Source organism: Solea solea, chromosome 9 (assembly GCF_958295425.1).
Source record: "Solea solea chromosome 9, fSolSol10.1, whole genome shotgun sequence".
Lineage (NCBI taxonomy): Eukaryota > Metazoa > Chordata > Actinopteri > Pleuronectiformes > Soleidae > Solea > Solea solea.
In genome coordinates this window covers 24,829,638-24,852,936 of record NC_081142.1, presented here as the reverse complement: position 1 = coordinate 24,852,936, position 23,299 = coordinate 24,829,638, and the positions used below count along the sequence as shown (strand labels likewise).

Here is a 23,299-nt window from a genome sequence, read left to right as displayed (position 1 = left end):
TGTTGTCCCTCACGTTAACCATAGGCATTAAATGGTTATGCCTAAGGTGTGGGATAATGCCTTGTTCTGCCTCATTAGGACCAGGTTTTGGTCTCCATGAGGACCACTGGTCCTGACAAATACAGAAATGATGCTTGGAAAGGTTAAACCTGCAACACACACACACACACACACACACACCCCATTAGAGCCTTACTGGTCCCAGTGGCCCTCTCTCCGTGGCTCAGAGTCTCTCCCGACAGCCATTAAACATCAGCCGAGCTTTCACAGGATGCCACTCGTGTCCACGGAAAGCCACCAGGCAATTAGCTCATTCACTTAATGCGGCTTTATGTTGCTCTTCCTCTTCAAGGCCATATTTCACTGCAGCGCTGTGTTTTTATTCTGTGTGCTGCTGTCACATGAATCTCCAACATTATTACTGCTGTTCATCATGTTGCAGCTGCTGATGGTGGAGGTCAAGGTTTCTCTGTCTCCCTGGTTGCAGTTGGATGGGAGGGGGGAAAAAAACAAGAATTTTTGTAACGGGCTGTTTCAGTTGTCGTGTCACATTATTGGTCTTAATATCATTTTTTTTCTCTGGTCTTTGTGCGTGTTTTATTGGACGTGATGATGTTAATTGTGTTGTTCATGGAATTCTTTTCTCTTTTTTTCTTCCTTGGACTCAACACTGTGCTGCACCAGGTTCAATTAATTACAGTCACTTCTACTTGGCGGGGTCTCTGTTTTTTTTCTCCTTTTATTTTTCAATAACACCAAACATTTCCTGCACAGATGAGATTTCATGTGTCATGTGCAGACATGTGATGGCTTCATTGTCAGTAAAAGTACAATCTGAGGGAATTAGAAGGCAATGGCATGAAAACCTCGTGTTTTCTGAACATGTCAGTCATCACTGGGATGGTTTTTTTGTCGCAGTAGACGACAAGTGGGGAATTCTTTATTGAAAGAAGTCTGTCTGCCTTCACGCCGCCAAACAACTTTCATCTTCTTAGTATTAGGTGGTTTCTGGTTGAGCTTGTGGCTAAGTGTTAGCATGCCACTGGTCATTGAGAGTCTTTGTGTCATCCATACCTAAAACCAGACCCAATACCTGAAAATAAGATATGGCCTTAGATCATCATCACCATCTGTGATGACTTTTCCTGCTTTTAAAGGCTGTTGCATTGATAATCATCATATTCATTATGTTGTATGAATTTGTAAAACATGGAATTGACAAAATGATATTTAAAAAACCCAAAAACAAACACCTATTATTTGTGTTATAGCAGAATTTGACCATGTTTATAGTCAATGTCATTGTTTCCAAAACACGTTAAGATCCTCCATTTAACAGTAAAGAGTGTATTTACATTGTATTGTCACTCTCCTTTGAAGCAGCAGCTCGCAATCACCTTATCTGGGTGTGTTAGTCTGACTTTGAGACATTTGATTTAGCCCAATTTGATTTGGACATGTATTTTAAAAGTCAGACTAACACAATCATTCCTGTTTGTTTGTTTGATGTTTTGTCTAATGTCATGTAAACGCAGTGAGCGACTTCTTTTATTGTGCGACAGAGTTTACACACTTGATGATGGTGATGATTCAGATTAGAGTAAAGCAGCACTGTTTGTCAGTGTGGCCTTGTCCATGCTCTGTGTGTGTGTGTGTGTGTGTGTGTGTGTGTGTGTGTGTGTGTGTTCTCCAGGTATTACTCATGTTGTGGGATCTAAATCACATTACGGGGACTTTGTCTTCCTTATGGGACACAAATCAAGTCCCCATGATGTAAATGATAACATTGTAAGGTGTAGCTTTGTAGTATGGATAGGATGAAGTCAATGTAATGTCCTCTAAAGCCATGGAAACCAGACTATCTGTGTGTGTGTGTGTGTGTGTGTGTGTGTGTGTGCGTGCGTGTGTGTGTGTGCGTCAGTCATTGCAAAGTCTCTTTGTTGTCACCATTTCCTCATCAGTATTCACAGTGTTGATAACAAATTCTGACTGAACCTCTAATTGTCTCCGGTGGAGCTCGGCTTCCTCGCATCGTCCTTTTAATTACATGTTTTTAGCTCGACTAAAACATGTCATTATGATCGGGCCCCCGGGTGAAACGGCTTAACAAACACACACACACACACACACACACAGACACACACACAGAGCATGTACATTAGCTTTGTTAGACACAGACATTGTGTAGACATTAGTCAGAAGAACACTATTCTCACGTTACTGTCGAGTCCTGAAGGAACTGTTTCTTTTGTAAATGCTGCTGATGGTTTGTGGCTGTTGGTAAATGAGCAGAATCCCTGGAAAATAGTGCTTCAAAGGTTTGTTAAATGTGGTTTTATACCCACATAAGATGAGGGATGAGCTGATGCCATACCTGGTATCAGTATCGGTCTGATACTGGTCAAAAACACTGGACTGGATATTGAAAAGGGAAAAATGCTGAATCTGATTCAGTCCAAACTGTTACGCACAGACAGTGGAATAAAACTCAGCAACAGCATTTTAGCTGAGTCATGCTGTTTATTCTTCTTTATGGGAGCTTAATATTTGTTACACAGTTGGAGAATGATCTCTTTGAAACAGCTTGAAATGGCTGTAGGTGGTAAAAGCATCCGGTCAATTGTGTTTTATTTTAAAATAACTAACCCGACGTGCTGCTTTATTAAGCTGTTTGACAGCGAAGGTCAATGTTGAGTTCTGCAAGTCACTCACTCCCTGAACTTCCAAGATGCCTCCGTCAGTAGATTCAATTGTGTTTGATCTTTAATCAAAACACTTCAATCAAACACAAACTTATCAAATAGGCCAGCAGTAAACCAATATCTCCAGGCTATGAATGAATAAAGTGATATAAATACCATTTTTGCAGGTGATCTTATTGCACAACACATTAGCATTGTGTTCTGTGTGAACTACATGAGAAGAAACCACACTGGAACACATACTGTATGTGCGGGGAGTCCAGACACTGACATCACATCTAAGCTGTTAACTCTTAGCCTACATTTATTCACCTCTCTCCTCTCTCTCTCCATCTCTCTAATGACATTACTCCCCCCCGACCCTCTCTCCCTGCCACACTCAGCCATAAAGCGTATTATAGATCCCTGTATTCCAGCGGGCAGATTGCTTCAAGGCTTTTTGTGTTGTGTTCTGCTCCACTCATCCTCACCGTCATCGGGGATAATTTCATCACTGCTCGCTCTGTGCCTGTTTGGCGTGTCACAACACAGACGGGCCGTATGGCAGTATGCATGTGTTTTTATATTGGCCATTACTTTTTGTAAGGTGGCGGGAGGGCAAGCATCCTCCCTGACGGCTCTGACAGCAGCTCCAACACACACACACACAGACACACACACACAGATACACAGTGTAATGAGATAAAGTGTCAGATGAGGGTTTCAGACAAGCATCATTTTACATCAGAGAGCTCTGTGTGGGTGGATGGATGATAAGAGTATAATGCACTTGAGTTTTTTTGTCTGCTCCTCAGTCACACAGGAGATTCTGGGGTCTTCTCATTAGATAATCACTCTATCTTTCTTCAGTTTGTTATTCAAATTATGTACGTGTCTCTGTATCATTAGTCTAATTTTAATGTAGAAAAACAGCAAATGTCCAATTTAAATCAACGTGTGTGTGTGTGTGTGTGTGGACAGAACAGTAATAAAGGTGTATTTCCAAGTAAAACCAGGTGTTGACCTACTTTGTGCACCTGGCGTTCATACTCTTGGCCAGATGGTGCTCTCCAGGTTGGCTGTAATGCTGGTGGTCTGTTTTATAGAGCGGTCAGGTCACTGTTACAGAGCTTGCACACTTTTTATAATGTGTGTGTAAAAGCAGTGAGTGGCCCAGGCTTGTTTGTGTGCAAGAACACATTGGAATCTACTGACTGATCGCTTCCCCAAGGTCTGAATCTGTGAGCCCCGTTGTCCCGCTTCAACCCCATGACTTGTAATGACACTCCACTACCACCTTGTGGTCACCTGTAGCAGGTGCACAAAGGAAACCTCACTTGTTTTACACAGAAACTGTTAAAAAAAAAAAGTGTGTTTATTAAAAAGGTGGTAATTAACTCATGTTTCACACCTGCTGCTTCATTGCCAGCGGGAAAAGACAAAAAAGTGCCTCTCAAATCATTTGCGTTGAACCAAAACATATCCACTACCAATGAAAGGGTTGGTGTGTGTGCCAAAGTTGTATTTTTGTGTATCCACTACAAGATGAGTGAAAAACCAATCAATTCATCTCCAGAATACTTCTCTATAAAACAGAAAAGAGTCACACACATGTCCTGAAGGAGCTCAACCTTCATGATTAACACTTTCATAATGTCACTACATTTCAGTGACACCAGTGAAGGAAAATGACAGCAACAAATAATCATATCAATAATGTCTAACGTCTAATCTTTTCTCTCTTCTTTCAGAAGGAGCTGAGCCTTCCCAGGAGAGGCAGTTTGTAAGTACCCATCATCCCCTTTGCTTTCTCTGTAATCATGGACCATGAGTGTCAAGTGTGAGGTGTGAAGTGTGAGGAAAGGCTGCGATGCAAGGAACCATACAATGAATTGAACGTCTGCACACTCCACCTGGTTTGTGCAGTGTATGTATGTGTATGTGTGTGTGTGTGTGTGAGAACAGCTGAGCAGCTCACTGTTGATGGATCCAGACCTATTTATAACGACCTGTGTGTTCCCGGCTGCTGATTTATTGTCCTCCTGAAAATGTTCAGGATGTTTGGAACCAAAAGTGGGAGCTGGTTTCCCTGTCAGGGCTCCAGACTAACTTTTTGAATTGGTTGCACTAGTGCGCCTTACTTTTTTTTTTAGGTGCACTGGCACAAAATTTAGGTGCACTCGAATTTTAACGCCATAAGGAGACCTTTCTGGCTCCATAACTTTAATATAACGTGAATGATTTCCAAACAAGATTAAGATATTGAGAAATCCTTGTCTTTATTTGAGGGACATTGACATAAGAAAAATAAGGTGTTTGAAGTGTTTCACTGAGCTGAAATTGCAAAATAAAACATTAAGCACAATAAAACATTCCCAAATAAAACAGTGCTTGTGCTTAAAGTGCTACACTGAACTGAAATTGACTATTTCGATCAAACATTTCTGATTCCTCAGAGGACCTGATTGCTGCTGCCTGCCGCTGAAATGCAGCTGGGAGAGGGGCAACTTTCTCCACACACCGGTCCCGGCATGTAGTGTGGTTTTTGGACATGCTGTGTTTTTTTAAAGTTTCGATACGAAACGTTGTTGACCCGCTTACAAATGCACTATTACCGGCCATACTCTGACCGCATTAATGACAGTATACACAGTGCATTATATTACGTCCTTTATCGTACCGTAACCAGGGAAACTGTTTCAACCAGTCCTGCCTGAAAGAATACGTTTTCAGCTTCTTACTCTGAGTCTCAGGGCCGGGCTCTTTCTCTGACTCGGTTGTCTCCTCTGGTTCCGCGTCTGATGCCGCCGAAGGACCGGGGCTTGGCATCTCAGCAGGAACCGAGGGAATGGCAGTAGGGTTGGTTGTCGGCTTAGATTGTTTAGTGAAAAAACTTTCAATACTTCTGCCCCTCTTCATTTAGCCTCGTTTTGTCTCTTTTCCCTCCCGCTGCCGTGGCGCTCAGGTCGCTGCGCCGCTCGTATTTTTTTTTTTATGTTTTGCCGCTCGCAAATTTTAAATACACATAACGGAGAGCAGTGACCACAGCCAATCTAAGGCAAAGTTCCGCCCAAACTCTGTCTCTTATTGGTTTAGACCAAGATAATTATCTACCATGATTGTCAGTTGAGTCACAGGAGAACACAGAGAGATGATGTGCTTGCAAAGTACATTTATATTTTTTAGATGCACCGGTGCGACCTCGAAAAATCCTTAGGTGCACTCTTAAAATTTTTGGTCGCACTCTGGAGCCCTGCCTGTAATGACTCAGTGTTGAATATGTTGGAGGTCTTTGTTATTCCAGTGTGGTCACTGTGGTCATCCCTCACTCGTTTCTCTGAACTAAACTGTAGCCAAATCACCAGAAGAGCAGCAGTCAGACAGACTGATTACATTACCATTTCATCATTCTATTGTTTTACTTCTGCCTCTTGACTGTTTTGAATCCTGGAGCTTGTGTTTGTAAATTAGAACAAGTTTCCCAAACTCTCTACTGTATATGAGACCCCTGATTTTAAAGATGGCAAACTATCATGACTCAAATCATGATACAAATTGTGACAAGACCAAAGTTGTGCATAATTGTTAGTGCGTGTGAGTAATTTACAACCACATCTGTAATACCTAATATCATTTTTGAATTTGTGAATGACTCATTCCAGTGCTGTTCTTCATTGTACGCGTGTTATTTAAAACACATACACATAAATCAAAATTAGACTTTACTGATCCCACACCAGGGAAAATCTATTTCATTTACATTTACATGCTAATTAGAATCTTGATTTCTAATCAGATGCAGATTTTTTATGATATCCAAGGTCTTTTTCCTTTTCTTTTTTTTTTTTAAGGGAACCAATAACATCAAGTCCATTAAGTTGGATCACGTAGGTCATGAACATGGCCACCTTTGCATTAGCTGACATAGGTCAAACCCATAATTAATTAATTGTTTATCGTGTTTTATTGATATTGATACTCGGTACTGCTTATTGATATCGATACTTGGCGATGATGATGATGCTACTAATTTTGTTCTGAGGAAGAACCTCAGCACCACAGGTCAGAGTCTTCTGTTTTAACCAGTGGACTTCACATTAGTGTAAAGTAGTAAATCTCCTACAGTCCACTTGTTGACGTCAGCTGTTTTTAATCTGTGGTTGCAGCTTGACTCACGATTCCTCTCAGATTAGTGGATAAATTACAAGGTTTTTCAGTGTCTTAAGTAGCTACACATTTAACCCTAACACACAAAAAGCATCTTGTGATCTTGTGCAGCAGCATGCTCCATTTCAAATACGTTAACTGTTCACATTGTCATGAGACAACTTCACTAGAGCCAAGAGTTGGAACAGATTGCAAAGCATGATGGGTATATATGGGACGGTGATCTCTGTAGATCCACTCTGCTTCATTACAGTTGAAACAAAACAAATGTCAGACAAAAACTGCAGATTTTCTTTGATAGTGTCAGGTTTACAACAATGGTATCAACTTCACAAAACCCAACACACATTAAAGGACGTTTCCTTCACTAAAAAGCTGAAACGATTCAGAATTGTCACATGTCCAGGGTGTGACCCCGCCTTTTGCTCAGCTGGGATTGGCACCAGCGCCCCTCACAGCCCTCATGTGGAGGATAAAGCGAAACGAGAAGATGGATTTGACGCATGGTTCCAAATCTCTGAACTCCTCCATTGTCCAGTCACTTGAGAACCTAAGACATAATAATAAAAACAAACACCAATAAAAGTATGAATTAGTGGCTGTGTAGCTGCTGGCCAAAGCCCCAATGAAACAGCCACCTTTTATCTCTCCCATATCAACTCACTACTCTTTGAAGATGCAGGACTGCATCATCATCATCAGATTTTTGATATCCGCTCTGAGCCACAGGGGGTTGATGGTGTGAGTTGGCTGAAGTGGCAGCAGCAGCAGCAGTGTCCTGTGGTTCTTTGGACACAGCTCAGGAGCTGATGGCCCTGATAATGACACCGTCTTATGTCTCTGATTGTTGAGTCCAAGACAGGAAGTCCTCTTCTTTTTACCCTGTCACTGCTCACTGCAGAGACATTCACTGTCTCCTCCTGTAATCTTTGTGGGCATCAAATGCAGCAAATTGAATTCAAATCATGAACAAGACTCCGAACAAACATGCAATTTGATATTTATTAACTCATCAGACATGGAAATAATCACAGCAGTAACAATATCTTATTTCTTATTTGTATGATTTGTTGTATGTATGTATGTAAGCATGATTATTTCCTGTTGAAAAAATGTATTGCACTCTTAATAGTTATTTTTTTATAAAAAATGCACTTTTTGATTTAAGTTATTAATAGGAAATACAATACATGTTTTATTTAAGTTTCTGTGAACAGCTTGGCAATAATTTGTTATTCTTATGAAATATCATCCAGATTTGCACCATGTACCTAATACACGAGTGCTAACAGGAAGTCGTCACACTTTCACACGTGCTCTGAACAAATCAGGATACTCACGGTTTCCTCGTCCTCTATTATCGCCACAAAACAATGTCACGTCACTGTTGTCTTCTGCTGATGAGCAAAGATGGCAGGGATGCAGGTGCTCACAGCACCACCTGCTGGACAATTTGATAATTACTTCAAATTGTCTGTTGTGCTTCTAGGCTTTATTTTGAAGTGAATGAGTTACAGCAACATTTGAATTATCACCTGCAACTGCACTGTTGTGTTGCACTGTGTAGCCATGTTAAATAAAAACTGCATTATGTCACAGACATTTATTTACTTATTTTATTTATTTGATGATGCACCAGGTCAGAGAGATCTAAATATTGTACAATTTGCTGCATTCAGTCTGTGAAAATCTAGAAAAAATTGGTATGGAATTTGAAATAATACCTACATACATAGATTTAGAATTGAATCAAATCGAAACACAAAATCCCATTTAAACATACTGATGGAGTCAGCAGTGGATCAACAAACGAAATGTCTGTCAGTCCATCATCAAGATAACGCAGCAAACACGTTCTTAAGACATCATACAGTACGTAGACTACGTAGCAAGTGTAGATTTTATTAGGGGAGCCCTGTGTCTGTTCTTCACTTGTGTCCATGTCTCAAGCTTCTTTAGACACAGGGGCTGCACACAGCGTCAACCATGTGTTTGTATTTCATACACCTTAAAAAAGAAAGGAACTACCCCTTTAAGTCTCAGCGTGACGTGAGTTCTCAGAGCTCCAGAACTTGTCAAACTTGTCATTCAACCTTGAACTATTAGTAGTTTCTTTTATGAGAGGGGTCATTGGGTCACACAGACACACACACACAGAGGTCCAGTTTTGTGCCTAATGAAATCTTGTGTCCTGTGGCTGCTTCTGCGTCAGTCCTATTATCACTCCACGTTAACTGTGCGTGTGTGTTTGTCTGTGACTGTGTGTGTGTGTGTGACCCAGTACATTGGTTACGAATTAGCAATCCAGCATCTGATCTGAATTTAGCTCATCAGTGAGTGTGTGTCGTCCCCGTGGGTTTCTGGGAAAACCAGAGAGAGGACAGCTGCACTTCCTACAGTGTACGTGGTGTGGTAATATGAGGACAATGTTCCCCATGTCAGTGTGTGTCGCAGAGAGGCAGAGAGAGAGGTTTCCATGTTTGATCAATGCTCAGACGAGGAGTGATTGTTGGGAGTTTGTCGCATGTATTTTTAGTTTGAGGGCTTCAGAAAGGTCTCAAGTTTCCTGCTCCATCTCAAGAGTATGAGTCGTTAACTGGAGGCGTGATATTACAAATCATTTGTCATGTCATTAGAATATACTCCATAAGCAATGTGCTCAAAGTACAGACAATATTTAATGTGTAAAACAATTAAACGTGTGTGTAAAATGTCAAGTCACAACCAAACTTCTTTTTTTATGGTATGAAAATGTTTGGATAGAATCTCATATTCTGTTCATTTAAACACATCAATGTTTGGTAGTAGGACATGGCAATATATGGATATTCTGTCATTTTCCTTCACCAATTATACATTTAATATTATATATACATATTGATTCAAAAATTATACATGGGAATAAACAAAATGATATATTTTTTAAAAAGTCACTTAATAACACCTCTTTAAATTTAAGCCTAATTATTTGTGTTATAGTAGAATTTGACCATGTTTAAAGTTAATTTTGTAGTTTCTAACAGACACAAGACAAAGAAATAAAAGTGCATTTTAAGATCATGTAATACAGATCATAAACAGTGGATTATATTTTATTATATATACAGTTTATTTACATCGTATTGTCACTCTCAAACCTTTCATGAGTCCAGAGAAACACACTTAAAATCCACATATATCGCATATAGACTATGTTTAGACTATGTTTAGTCTATATTCCAATATTAGAGATCCAGATATTATTTGTAAGCCAAGAGTTGGTTTAAAATGATAATCAGAAATAGTTGTGTAGTTATGTCATGTTATTTTATACACGTGATAGAAAAACCGACTCTGGGACTCTGTGCTCTCGCTCACAGATTAGAGGTGGAGCAGTTCACTCAGAGTTCACATTAGATTCAGTTGGGACTATTAAAAGTACCAACTTTGATACACGACCCTCCGTGAGAAGTGTCAGGACTTAACAACTCAATTTCAACTTTGTTGAGACAGTGACAAAATGAAAAGACGTGTTGTGTGTATGAAATGGTAAAAAGATTATCTCAGGCGTTCCCTTCTTTCTTTAGCCTCCCTCCCTTTTCCTCTCCTCTCTCCCTCCCCTGTTTGTGGAGGATCCAGTGTGTGCATTCTCTTGTCTGAGCGTGGACAGTGTGACCATAGCTGGCAGCAGGGATACTCAGAGTTTTCCTGGAACTCAGGGGGATTAACTGGGCAGCGTTTACCCAGGGAGGGCACTCTGCCGCTGGGCACAGGAAGGCGGGAGTGTCCCTATGAGCCTCTGTGTTCGGGTTGATGGGTGCATGGCAGCAGCAGGAGCTGAGGCTGCTGCTCGTCTTAACTTCAAGGACCATTTTCCACTTTAATGGAACTTTTTTTTTCATGCAGGAGGAAGGTTTTTGGAGACATAATGAGAAAGAGGAAACCCAGACAGAGTTGCTGTGTGTGGGTTGTGTATCTACAGTCTGTGTGTGTGTGTGTGTGTTGAGGCAGACTGTTAGTTTGTGACTCAGCAAGTCTGTGCTCGCTCCTGAAGGAACACTCTACCCCCCAAATAGCTCACATAACTGAGTGTGTTGCCGTGTGGAGATAGGAGTAGGTGTTGACCTCACACACACACACACACACACACACACACACACACACTTGACTGTGGTCAATTCTTTATGTATGTATATATAAAAGTGTTGTCAGTGCTTTGACTCATGGAGGGTCTAACTGTTGTTCTGGTCCTTTGGTCCTGAAGAGCTACAGTGGTCAGTGTGTGTTTGACGGACAGATGAGTCAATGCAATCCGGTGGATTATTAAAGATTACAGCTGAGCCTTTTGTCCCAGGACACACCATGAAGAGAAGGAAGGAGAGAGCTGGAGCCTCACACCTCCGCCTCCAGTAAGACACTGTTTGTGTGTGTGTGTGTGTGTGTGCATGGAGATTTAAATCAGATTTACAGTATATCAAGATAAACAGTTTCTCCCTCCTTCACCTCTTATATCTTCTATTTCATCTGTAGCTACAGTTTGATTCTGTTTCAAACTAACTGGATTACCTCCAAAATGTGCAGCATTGCCCTTTAGATGCAGAATAGTGGGCTGTTGCTGCCACCTGCTGTTGTAAGTGAAACATTTAAATATCAACATCAACTAATGTTGCACAAACGGTCATATGTATTTTAGAAAACAGGTTTTTTGAACGAGGTGTTGTCAAACATTAGTTTATTTCCAGCCCAGTATTTCTCTTCTGTGGTCCTTGAGCGTTGATTTAGATTTTCTCAATGATAACTGATTTATTCTGTGTGCTAAGCTTGGCTAACCACAACCTGACTCATCTCTAACCAGAACCTGGCTCAGGTCTGTAGTTAGAGCTGCAGAGAGTAGAGATAGTTGACCTGGGTCAGTCTCTCTGAAACTCATTGCATTTATTGCATCTATTGTTGTTTTGATGCTTCTGATGTACTTTTGTATGTTTGGAACAGAAAGAAAACAGAGGGGGACAAACAAAGTGTTTTGAGTCATAAACTCATCATTTATAATGCAGCTCATACAGACTGAGGTCACGTGAGTGTCACTTGCTCCACTCTCTCTCTAAAGTTGTTTACCATCACACTAGCTAATTAATCCTAGACGTGATTCCATCTCTCGGATCATATCTGCTTCAAAAACATTTGTGGTCCTCATCGGTGCCTGTGAATGTATTATTTATTCAATTATGCATTCATTTGTGTTGGGCAAGCACACACTGAGGCCACAGATGGCCGTTTGTGGTGCATGCCCTGGAAACACTTCACATGCTAAATATGCATGGCCTTGCTCCTCCCAGCAGGTGGTCTTAACCCGAGGGAGGGGACACATGGACCCTGCAGCTCTGTGCCAACTGTCAACTCAACACTGTAGCACAGAGCATATACAATTTGGTTTGTGTGAATGTGAACTTCTGAAAATAGTGATGGGGAGTGAGGTAAAGCTGCCATAGATTGTATTAGTGGAACCTTTTTGTCAAGTGGCCTTTTTTCAAGGTATGTAAATCCATGTTGCAGCTAAAAGGGTGAGCTCACAGTGCTCTGCTGGGACTGGGGCGTTTAGTTTCAGCTGTTGGGAGTCGCTGTCAGACTGTCAGGAGCAGATCCACCTTAAAACCCCTGTTCTGATAATTGCTGGTCTTGACATGGAATCCTTTTTGAAGTGCCAGGAGATAATAATATGCAAATCCAATTTGATTGACATTATAAATCAAGTGCACATTAGATCCCATAGACTTCTATTCAAGCAGCAGAGTCTCCCCCTAGTGGCTATTCAATATATTCTTACTCCTGATTGGCCTCACTGAGCAAACTGGCCTTGTCTACTTGTCTCTTGTGCTGATACACATACAAATCCATAGTCAGACTTGTCAAAACCATTTTTCTTGCAAACAGGCATGACTTTCATGTGTGTGTGTGTGTGTGTGTGTGTGGATAAGTGAGCTCAGATCACAAGGACACATTTGAACATGCTCAGTACTGTCCACAGATGTGTAAAGTACTAGTGACCAAGACTCACTCACTCAAGTACTCACTACAAAAAAGTGACTTCAGTAGAAGTTGAAGTTTAAGCGCCATTTTAAAATTTACTACTCAAGCACTGAAAGTAAAAGTCGGAAAAGTATTGTGGTATATAGTTATGATAGCCAGCTAGTTAGCGTTAGCTAGCTGCTAAGTGAACACCGCATGCATTGCGATTCAGCCCAGACACTAAACTACAGAGAGAGGTGTCAGTTTTATGTTGTCATGCTGGTAGAATGACCATATCATTATCAACAGATCACTTTGTCTTATTTTGATGGGAACCACATGCGTCAAAAATAGGCGATATGTCTGAAGTGAACACATCAACTGTGTTACTGTTAATTTACCTCATTACCTGTGAGTTGTGAACTCAAAAACTCCAAAGTGTAAACTAGAGGTTGCAATATGTGGTTCACTTGTCTGTTCCCGTGTCACCACTGGATGCATGGACAGATGTTATTTGTGTGACTTCCTCTTTATCCACACTAACTTCCCTGTACCCGAGCAGTTTGAAGTATATTAGTGCACATTACTATGGCTGCTCATAGGCCGCACACCATCTGTGGAGGTTCTGTTCCAAGGTGCCGTATTTCCACTGCATGAATGGCATGTAGTGAACTCAGCTCGCCTCTACACGGTTCTGTTGGTCTTCCATTACTATAGTACCTCCTCAACGGCTGCTTGAACCTGCTGTGACTTCGTTTTACACGCGACAACCACTAACTAGTGTCTAGTGACTTGTAAAGCAGTTGTTTTCAGTGTAACTGAATCCGCGCTAGTATAAAAGGGACTTTAGTGTCACATCAGATTAAAAACAAATCACATTTTAAAAGCTGGACCCAGAAAAGCCTTTGTTTCCAAAAACATACAAGTATTTTACTAATAGCTAACTAACTTAATCTGCTCAAATGACTAAATATACTGAATAAAAATGACTACAGTATGTAATGTCGTTCATCTGAAGGCCCAAAATCATTGTTGTATTATTTATGCCCAACTTAAGGCTCAGCAGGGAAAAGTTAACCATGTTTGTATAGCATTCCTAGTGACATAATGCATTCCCTAGCCCCTTACCCTAACCTTAACCGTCAAAACTTAGTGCGTAACCCTAACCTAAACATAATCCTAACCCTAAAACCAGGTCTTAACCCTGGCAAAGCCATTTTTAGGTGTGTCAGAATGTGAGGACCAGCTAAAATGTCCGCACATCCTTAGGTATGCACTGTAAGTTTTTTTGCTCTTCACAAAGATACCTATACAATAACTCACTCACTCTCTCTAACACACTCACACACACACACACACACACACACACACAGTGTTTGAGTCCGGTCCGGTTGAGCAGTCTTCATCACATATCCCACTCTCTATCCTCATCCCCTTTTTTTCTCCCTCTCCATCCTTTCTTCCTCCCTCTGTTGGCAGAATCTGGTCGCCGGCTCAGCTGCGTTGCCATGGCAACAGCAGCCTCTTCCAGCACCTGCTGTCCCCCACTTCCTTTCACCCCTCTGCCACTCAGGCTCCTGTCATCACCCTCTTGCCCTCCTCCTCCTCTCCCTCCCTCTGTTCCTCTGACGGGCCTCTGTCAGCCCCCGTTCACCAGCGAGGAAACCCCTTCCTCTGGAGGTAAGACTTGCTGTGTGTGTGTGTGTCACACCCGCCACTTAGGAGAAACTCTGTTTGGTTTTATACTTCTCTATCAATCTACCTACATTGGTTCCTCCTTTCCTTCCTTCTTTCTTCCTTCTTTCCTTCCTTCCTTACTTAACCACTATCCTTGGAGAGTTGTTTTGGTCAGACCACTTCACCAGGAGCAGCTCCAAACTGAATAGAATGAATTGTATAAACTTTACATGAAACAACAACATTGTGCAGGAGAGATTCAGAAAACCTCTCACAGGCGAATGAGTGGAATCTCTCCTCAATATGAAATATTAGCAAACACAAAACTGCAATGATTCGTAAAACTGGAGACGAGCAGAAATATCGTTATTCTGGTAGGCAACATAAATCAAACAGGAAACATAGCAGGTGAAATAATGTAATGTAGTTTAGTTAATTATTATCTAAATGCACAAAAATACAACATTTAAATATCATTTACATTTGGATTTAGATCTAAAACGGCTTTAATCTGAGTGAAAATTACGTTTAAAGGAGATATTTGCAGCTTTATCTCACTGCTGGACCTTTTCCAGTATGTATTTATGAAATGTCGTGTCATACAAGACATAAATAGAACAGCAGCAGATCCACTGATCACCTGATGCTTTGTAGCAGTTGATGTCATGTTTAGTTTTTTGGTTTGTTTTCCTTAACCTTGTTAACAAGTCTCACATATATACGCATATACGCTCCCTCAGCCCCGGTCCGTCGTTCTGTGCGCACGTTTTCTTATCCGCGCTGCCTCCGTGATCCACTGTTGGTATCGGTTTGCAGTGATCTGAAATGGCTGATTTGAGGTTTTCCTGGTATGCTATCTCTTTGTCGGATCTTGTGCGTCTTTCCTCCGTTTCTTTTTCGCATTCTTTTTTTCGTGTATCTAATCATCGGCCTGTTTCCCCGATAGAAACATTGTTGCATGACCTGCAAGGGATTTCGTAGATGATATCGCATTTATTGTCTGGTTGCATTTTGTCCTTGAGATGTATTAATTAGGGGTGTCAATTTAATTAATCTAATTTTTAATCTCTGACTTAACTGTTTCTGTCGAGCCATAGCAAAGCTAACACCCCGCGTATGAGCTGCCACACACAGGCTACTTTATATGGAGCTGATGTTTTATTTTATTTGCATTTTCTAATTATTTGGAGTTTGACAAAAGAACACAGTGGAACGTAAATGGCTGCATCTGTTCAAGTCTGTTCAAACAATAAAGCCACTTTTTCTGATATATATGAATCTTTTGATCTGCCGTAATAATGAATTTAAATGCCTACCTCAAGTTCAGCGCTTTTCTCAGCAATTTTTAGGTGAGATAAAAAAAGAGATTAATTAGATTCATTAATTATAGATCATAATTAATTAATCGCTCAATTTTTTTAATCACTTGACAGCACTTGTGTTAATACTGTATCTGTCAGAGTTTTTTATATGGTCTGACTGGAGTGTTTTTTCATGGCGATGGTTTGCGTCAAATCTGACAGGAAGATCACGCGTCCGTAACATCAGCTGATGTCTAAAAAATCATAACGAACTTTCACAATATAATGTTATGTTGTTGTTCTGTAGTTAAATGTGTTATAATTGAATGTTCCTCATTTCTGAAAAAAGTGTTTGTCGTTTCCTGTAATGACGGGGAGAAAATCTGATGTATGCCTGCTGTAGAGCGTGTCAGAAAATCCATCAGCTTTGAGTCAAACATCTGGGGAAAAACATCTGGAAACTGTCAGTGAGAGCGCCACTCTGAAAACAGAGGAGTGAGAGAAAGAAAAGAACATCAGAGCGAGAGAGAGAGAGAGAGAGAGGAGGGGAGCACTGCTGAGCAGAGTCAGAGAGAGGATCAGAGGAGAGGGAGAGCGGGTTGATGCACCGGCAGCTCTGTGTCTCTCTCGCACGCTCTCCTGCGTTGCCGTCGCTGACAGGTGTAAAGCCTGCGGCTGCTTTCCTCAGCGCGTCCTCTGCCTCAGAGATCTGCCGCGTCAGAGCGATGGTCGAGCGTTAACGTTAGCATGTCTGACTCCTTCTGGACGGTGCTCTCCAATTTCTCGCTGCCCGAGAGAAGCATGCTGCGGCGCTCCAAGAGGTATACATGCATCCTTCACCTGTGTCTGCCTGCTTCCTTCTTATTTGTCCCTTATTTCCTTCCCTTCCCTGTGTCACGTATCCCTCCTTTTCCGTCCTTCCTCACTGTCTGTCTTCCAACATGAAGGCCATCCACTAACGTCTGTGTTTTGAGGTCACTCTTACACTCTTGCGTCTGTGTACTGTTTCCGTGTTTTAAGATGCAGGTGCTGGTTTGTGTGCGCTCCACCGTTTGTCTGTCGTCATATTTGCTCGTCTTTTCCCGTCATTCCCTAAGTTAACCTCTCCTCTCCTCTCCTCTCCTCTCCTCTCCTCTCCTCTCACTCTCTTCTCTGCCCATGAAAGCCTGAGGTGGCATCTCACTCTCTGCCAGTGAAGGGAGGCACAGGCAGAGCTGTACTTATCACTCTAAAGCAGCAATTTTCTTCCTCCTCCTCCTCCCTGTAATAACAGTCACTGCTGCCACACACACTTTTTTGCCTCTGCCCCCTGTTGTGTGTGACTGTCAGTGATAGAATGGGAGAGGATGGACTCCCGCATAGCAACAGGCTCTGGCAGTTTTTGGATCGGTGTGGACAGAATCTGTGGTCATTGAGACATGGAGCTGATTGATCTCCTGCACATAATCAGGCTGATTTGAAGAGTTTCTTCCTCGGCTTTAACAGCGATGCTTTCTACGTTCACATGAAAAGGCATAATCATTTATTCAGTTTGTCTTGATATGTCCGCTTTTTTTCACAGACATATTCTTGCCACTTCTTCACTTAACCTATTTTTCACAGCCAAAAAAATGGTTGCCATGTTTGATTTTGGACATAACGTGTGCAGGCATGTGTGTGTGTGTGTTCTATCCTGAGTTCCAGACTGAATGTACTGTGACAGACAAGGTCATCGTGCCTCTCCCTGCAGAGTTGACTGTGTCTCCAGTCCCTCTGTGTGTGGTGTGTGAGTCTGTTTGAAAGCAGTCAGTGTTTATTAAAACCGATATTCATTTTACTCGTGTAAAGGAGCAAAGAGGCCGGAGCACATTCACATTGACAGTGAAGCTTGTTTACCTTTTTCTCCCTGCACCTAAGTTGCATTATATATCTGTTCAATTTGAACATGTCGGTTACCTTTAAACAGTTGAAAGATTGTCTGAACCTACTTATCAATGTATCTGCAGTAAAGAGTAACACAGTGACGAATATTGGGGATGTAACGGTGCAAAAATGTCATGTTATTGGTGTTGAAAAAACACTGATACACTAATAAATTGAAAAAGATTTCTATTTAAACAGATTTATTCTACATGTAATTAACTCATGCTCCAAAACCTTAACAAAACACTGCAAAATAGACATTAAATACAGTTTAAAAATACATAAAAACAAAGTGCAATGTAAAACCTTGAAGAAGTCATTCCCATAACAACACAGTTAACCGTGTGCATACATCAGCTTTAACCTGACTGTTTGGAATAGCATCATAACCTTAGCACTGAAGAAGGAAATGGTCACATTTAGGTCATTGGACTTTTGTGACGAGGGTTCTTTGCTCTCCCTGATGTTTTGTTTTGCGACTCTTCCCCCAAATAATTGTAAATACCTAATGTTTATAATCTGACAAACATTAGATACTTACAATTATTTTGTCGGATGTCGACGGGGTACGAGTTACAGACGGACAGCGACTCCAAGCCTGTGACGACTTCCAAAACTCAGTAGCCAATCAGCATGCAGCTTCCTAAGGCCCGCCCACAAACAAAAACCACGGCACAAAGAACAAGTGTATTTTCAAACGATAAAATACAATATCTAATGATTAAATCGATATTTTATATATTATTAAAAAGGTTGTTTGAAAGTATAGACACAAATCTAATTCCATACTTGTCTGTCGTCGTCTGATTGGTCAAGTATGCTTCCACTAGTTGCTTCCCTTTTGAGTGACTTGCTTCGCGGAGCTTCTCCTAGAAAACTACAACAAGCACGTTTGTTGACTTGTTTTCCATCGATCTGTGTACAAGACTGGTCTGAGGGGTTCTGAGGGCATTTTCATCCACGTCCATTGGTCACGCCTCTTGAAAATGGGAGGAGACTACACTTTTTTTCAAACTCATACTCGATCTCAAATGAGCAAATACTTGGTGCTCAGTCATTTTAAAGGTTAAAGACAAAGAATCAAACCAATCCAGATCCGAAACCCAGCCCAACATTGACAGCATCTGTACATGAATCCACTTAAGTACTGGAAGTAAGCAGAACACCAGTACTGCAGTGTCATAATAAAAAAGAGTGTACACTTTACACAGGTTCCTGGGCGAGCAGAGGACCAACATGAATGAATAAGTTAAATAATTAATGATCGGTTCTAAGAAACTTTAAATAAAACATCTGTTAGTAAGGAGAGACACTGCCTCACCTGGCGCTCCATGATGTTGCGTCACTAAGACGAGTATTCACATTCAATATCCAGTTGCCTGTTTTTAGAAAATATGGATTTAATTTACAGAAAAGGTTGCACAGTGTTTTCCTCAAAATATGTTTTCAATGAAGGGTGTTCACTCAAGCTAGAGGACACACACACACACACACACACACACACTCTGCTAATTTCCTGTGGAGGTTTGAACCAACAGAGCAAAGTTATTGAGTGGACAGTGGGAAATGAGCTTAGCTGTAGATCTTATCATCCACTCACCTGCTGTCTCTACACAGACAGTTGTTTATCTCTCGGCTTCTTATGAGATTTACAGTAGCAAAGTTATTGCGTTCTTATGTTCTTAGGTTATGTGCAGTCGCACACGTCGGTGTTCAAAGGCAAGTAAACCGCTAACATGTGCAAACATATACTGTAGCTGCCTGTTCTTTCATGTTACCGGGGTTTCTGATGTTTATTCATGCGATACCTCACTGTTTGACACACACACACACACACACACACACACACACTAAGTGTGACTGAAGAACCCGATATACTTTCACACACCTCAGGGCTCCACACTAACTTTTTGCATCGGTTGCACTGGTGTACCTAACTTCTTTTTTTGGTGCAAGAAGAAAACCACTTCACATGAAGAACTACACCTCCCAGCATGCTTTATGGCTATTGTGTTGCATAGTATAGCATACAACTCAAATGGCATATTTGGTGCCAAACTGTGCCTAGGCATCTCTTTACTAAAACCTCTGTAATTTTGCTCTGCTTCACTTGAGCAGCATCAGCCATTGCACAGCTTATGTCCACATGTTGTCAAGTGACTTCCTTGAGCTTTTAAGCTCCTACTGCATATTTTTAAAGGTGATATTTACTTTAAAATGCAATATTTTTTGAGGCGAGGAAAACAATCCTCGGTTCATGCTGTGTTCCATCCGCGTTTACTCTGACACAGTGGCATCTACAGTGGAATCTCACAAGTGTTATCTTTATTTTCATACCATGATAATTCACATAGAGCTTGTAATTGCAGGGATATAATCTACAGTATTTAGTTTGGACATGTCATCGAAAAAAGTGCAGCCATGACAATTGAGTGGGATGAATAAGTATGCATGCAACTGGCTGATGGTGAAAGTGCCACTTGACTGTTTGTCGATATGTGATATGGTGCCACATAGACACACACACACACACACATACACTGTTGTTAGTCCTTCTCCCACTGGACACAGGTCTCCCAGCAGATAATCATTGCCTGTGGGAGAAAAAAGTAGAAAACCGCACTTGTCTTAGTGTGAAACTGAAGTGCAACAGATGTGTGTAAAAAGTCATCATCATACACACACACACACACGTTATTGTTTCTCTTATGTTCGAGGTGTTTTCATACTTCCTGTCTCTCCACCGTGATGCTTTCTTTTTATCTTCACTCTCTGAATTCTGTCCTCACGTCACCAACCGCCCTGCCAGTCTCCTGCTTCTCTCTCCTGTTACTGCACACACACACACACACACACACACACACACACACACACACACACACACACACACCAACATGTGACAAGGTGCACTTTGACGCTGTGGGTTTCTTAAATGTAAATCCATATTCATGAGGCGACCGCTGTGCTTCATTTATTAGCAACAGAGTGAGCGACAGTCGCTGCAAATGAACCTGCGTAAACTCAACCATCAGTCTAGTCTCAGTGGGGGGGGGGGGATGCTGGTATTTATGTCCCCTGCTTTTGTTCTTTTCCATGCGCTCTCTTCTTCCATGTGACTGACTCCCTAGCGCTTCCTGTTTATCCGTTTGATTTGCTTCACTGACTAGACGTCTGGTAACTTTTTCTCAGAAGATTCATTTTAAGGCTTATGAAACGTTTTGGAAATGTTTCTTGCAGGAATATGACATACTTCCCCTGATATCTGACTAAAACAGGAGCTGGATAAGCTGCTACCTCCTTGACTTCCATGCCAGCGCCCTATCATTTTCTTACTTTGCACAATGAAGAAAGTACACATTACATCTGCAGTGACAGAAAAACCACTGCAGTTGGAGCGCAGGGACAGACGTGTATGTAGGTATTGTCGACAGTCAGATGCTCTGCAGTTTTATAATGCACCTGCATTACAAAATAAAGCATTGAATCTAGATGTCAAATGTACTGAGCAGATCTGAGTCACACTCCTGCATCCCAGAGGAATGTTAGGCTCTGCCATTTGAATCGACGTCAAGTTGAAATGTCAACAGTGTGTGCAGAATAACTGGAATGACGCTGACATTTACTGCTTCACATCCAAGGGATGGACACTTTTGATAGATCATGTACTGTAGTGCATCTCTTCATGCTCTGTCTGCTGTGATTATTATTACTACACACTCTAGATGAGTTAGTGGCTGTTAAGCACACCTTATTCATGCTTAGTCTCCCTTCAGATTTTTACTCTTTACCATTCTGTGCCGCTCTTCATTGAGCATTTGTGTAGATGAGATGTGTTTGCAGTTCCTGCAGAGTTCACACAAAGTGCACATATGAATAAATTCCCTGCACAACCTTTAGCATGGCAGTTCGTCCTTCATCCAGGTGCGTGTGTGCGTGCGTGTGTGCCACATCACAACAGATGGCAGGAGATACCAGCACACAGCATGCCACATCCACTTAACATGCACTAATTATTCTTCCAGTATGCTAATTAGACATTACCTGAATTTCATCTGACACCTCATTTTCCACCACCACCATCTCACATACACATGCCGTGGTGAAGATATTCTTACGATATGTTAGACTTGGATTTATAATCTGAGCTTCCTTGGAGGGAGCCGTGAATTACAACCTGAATTATCACGTTAAACATCGACAGAAATAGCAGCACACACACACACACACACAGTGTAGAAGACTAGCTCCAGTAACAACAAACCTAGAAAAGAGACGTAACACTGGTTGTTGCACTGTGGCAAAGACTTGTGCTCCACTCGCTGGTGGCTGGAACACTGCACGACAGATCCATTCTTACTGCCAGCATATGTGACGAGCCAATTAACACAGCACACACACCTGCTGGCACTGCCAGAGCCTGTCAGAAGCTTGTGTGTGTGTGGATGCATTTGTTTGTGTGTCCTTTTTTTAACATTTATTAATTAAAATACATAGACTTTGAGTGTTAGGGCCACCCATGAAGAAAAACATGGCAAAACCTGCTCTGGTCACAGACGGACCACCATTTATGGAAGGATGCATCGTAATTGCATCATTTTGCATCTTAGTTATCGGCACTTTGGTCCCATGTAACTTCAACATGTCCGGTGTGCAAAGACCTTAAGACTTACTGTCTTACTGTCTTACAACTCAACAAGATTCCTCATGTAAATGAACTTTAGAATGAACAAGGAAATTCTCGCTCTTTTAGCTCAGACACACAGTGTGGACGTTATTGTAAGGATGTGGAAAAGGCTGTGCTGGAAACTTCCTTCCAGCATCACCACAGCAACCCAGAATAAACTAAGTCGAGATTTAAGTCGACATGATTTGGAGTTTAATAGTTATTTAGTTCATATAGTTTTTGTTATTTTTGCTGTTGTGGATTGTGTGAACTTTTGGGTCTCTTTATAATAATTGTGAGTTCTTAACCTTACCATGTAAATTACATTATGGAATGGCATTGAATAATATAACACTCACCAGCGATCTGGACTGATTGATCGTTGCACCCACAATAAATGAAGGTTTAGATGAACGTTTGAGGAAGGAAAAATTCATGAATATTTAGTGTTGCATTATTTGTTGTCTGTATTGAGAGCCAGTGAAAGAGATTCATTCAAACACCCTGGTAAATGTCATCACTTCTGCACGATCTACAGCGTGTTAAACTTACAGGAGCAGCTTCAAGATGCATTCAAGAAACCTCGTAAAATTTCATCATCTATTAAATGTTTGCTGCTGCCACCATGTAATAATAGAAGCCCCACACATTAGGTTGTCATTGGAGTAGAAAGATATGTTTTTAGAAAAGCAATCATGTTTTTATTATACAAGAAATAGTCAGAGTAAATGTTATTTTTTTATTAAGTGAATAATCAAATACTCATGCCCATCCCTAGTTTGAGGACCCTGAGTAAATCCCTGAGGAACTTCTTTAACTTTAACATCACACTCCTCCAGTTTGTTGTGTGCGTGTTGTAGCGCTGCAGATGTGTTAGTTTAGAAAGGTATCATCATTGTGTCGCAGGAGACACCTCATCACAG

General features: G+C 41.3%; 1 protein-coding gene across 18 annotated transcripts in view; it reads left to right on the top strand.

Annotated features, from left to right (window-relative positions):
* Positions 1 to 23,299, top strand: part of mast2 (microtubule associated serine/threonine kinase 2) — a 135,982-nt gene that overhangs the window by 72,420 nt on the left and 40,263 nt on the right. For 10 of the 18 annotated variants that reach the window (XM_058637621.1, XM_058637620.1, XM_058637610.1 and 7 more), the window contains one exon: positions 4,433 to 4,464. In XM_058637621.1, coding sequence (XP_058493604.1) covers positions 4,433 to 4,464 — 32 coding nt within the window. Of the gene's footprint in view, positions 1 to 4,432; positions 4,465 to 10,488; positions 10,941 to 11,023; positions 11,237 to 14,312; positions 14,514 to 16,405; positions 16,633 to 23,299 lie in introns of those variants that run through there. The other 8 variants (XM_058637623.1, XM_058637618.1, XM_058637615.1 and 5 more) reach the window with 6 other exon arrangements.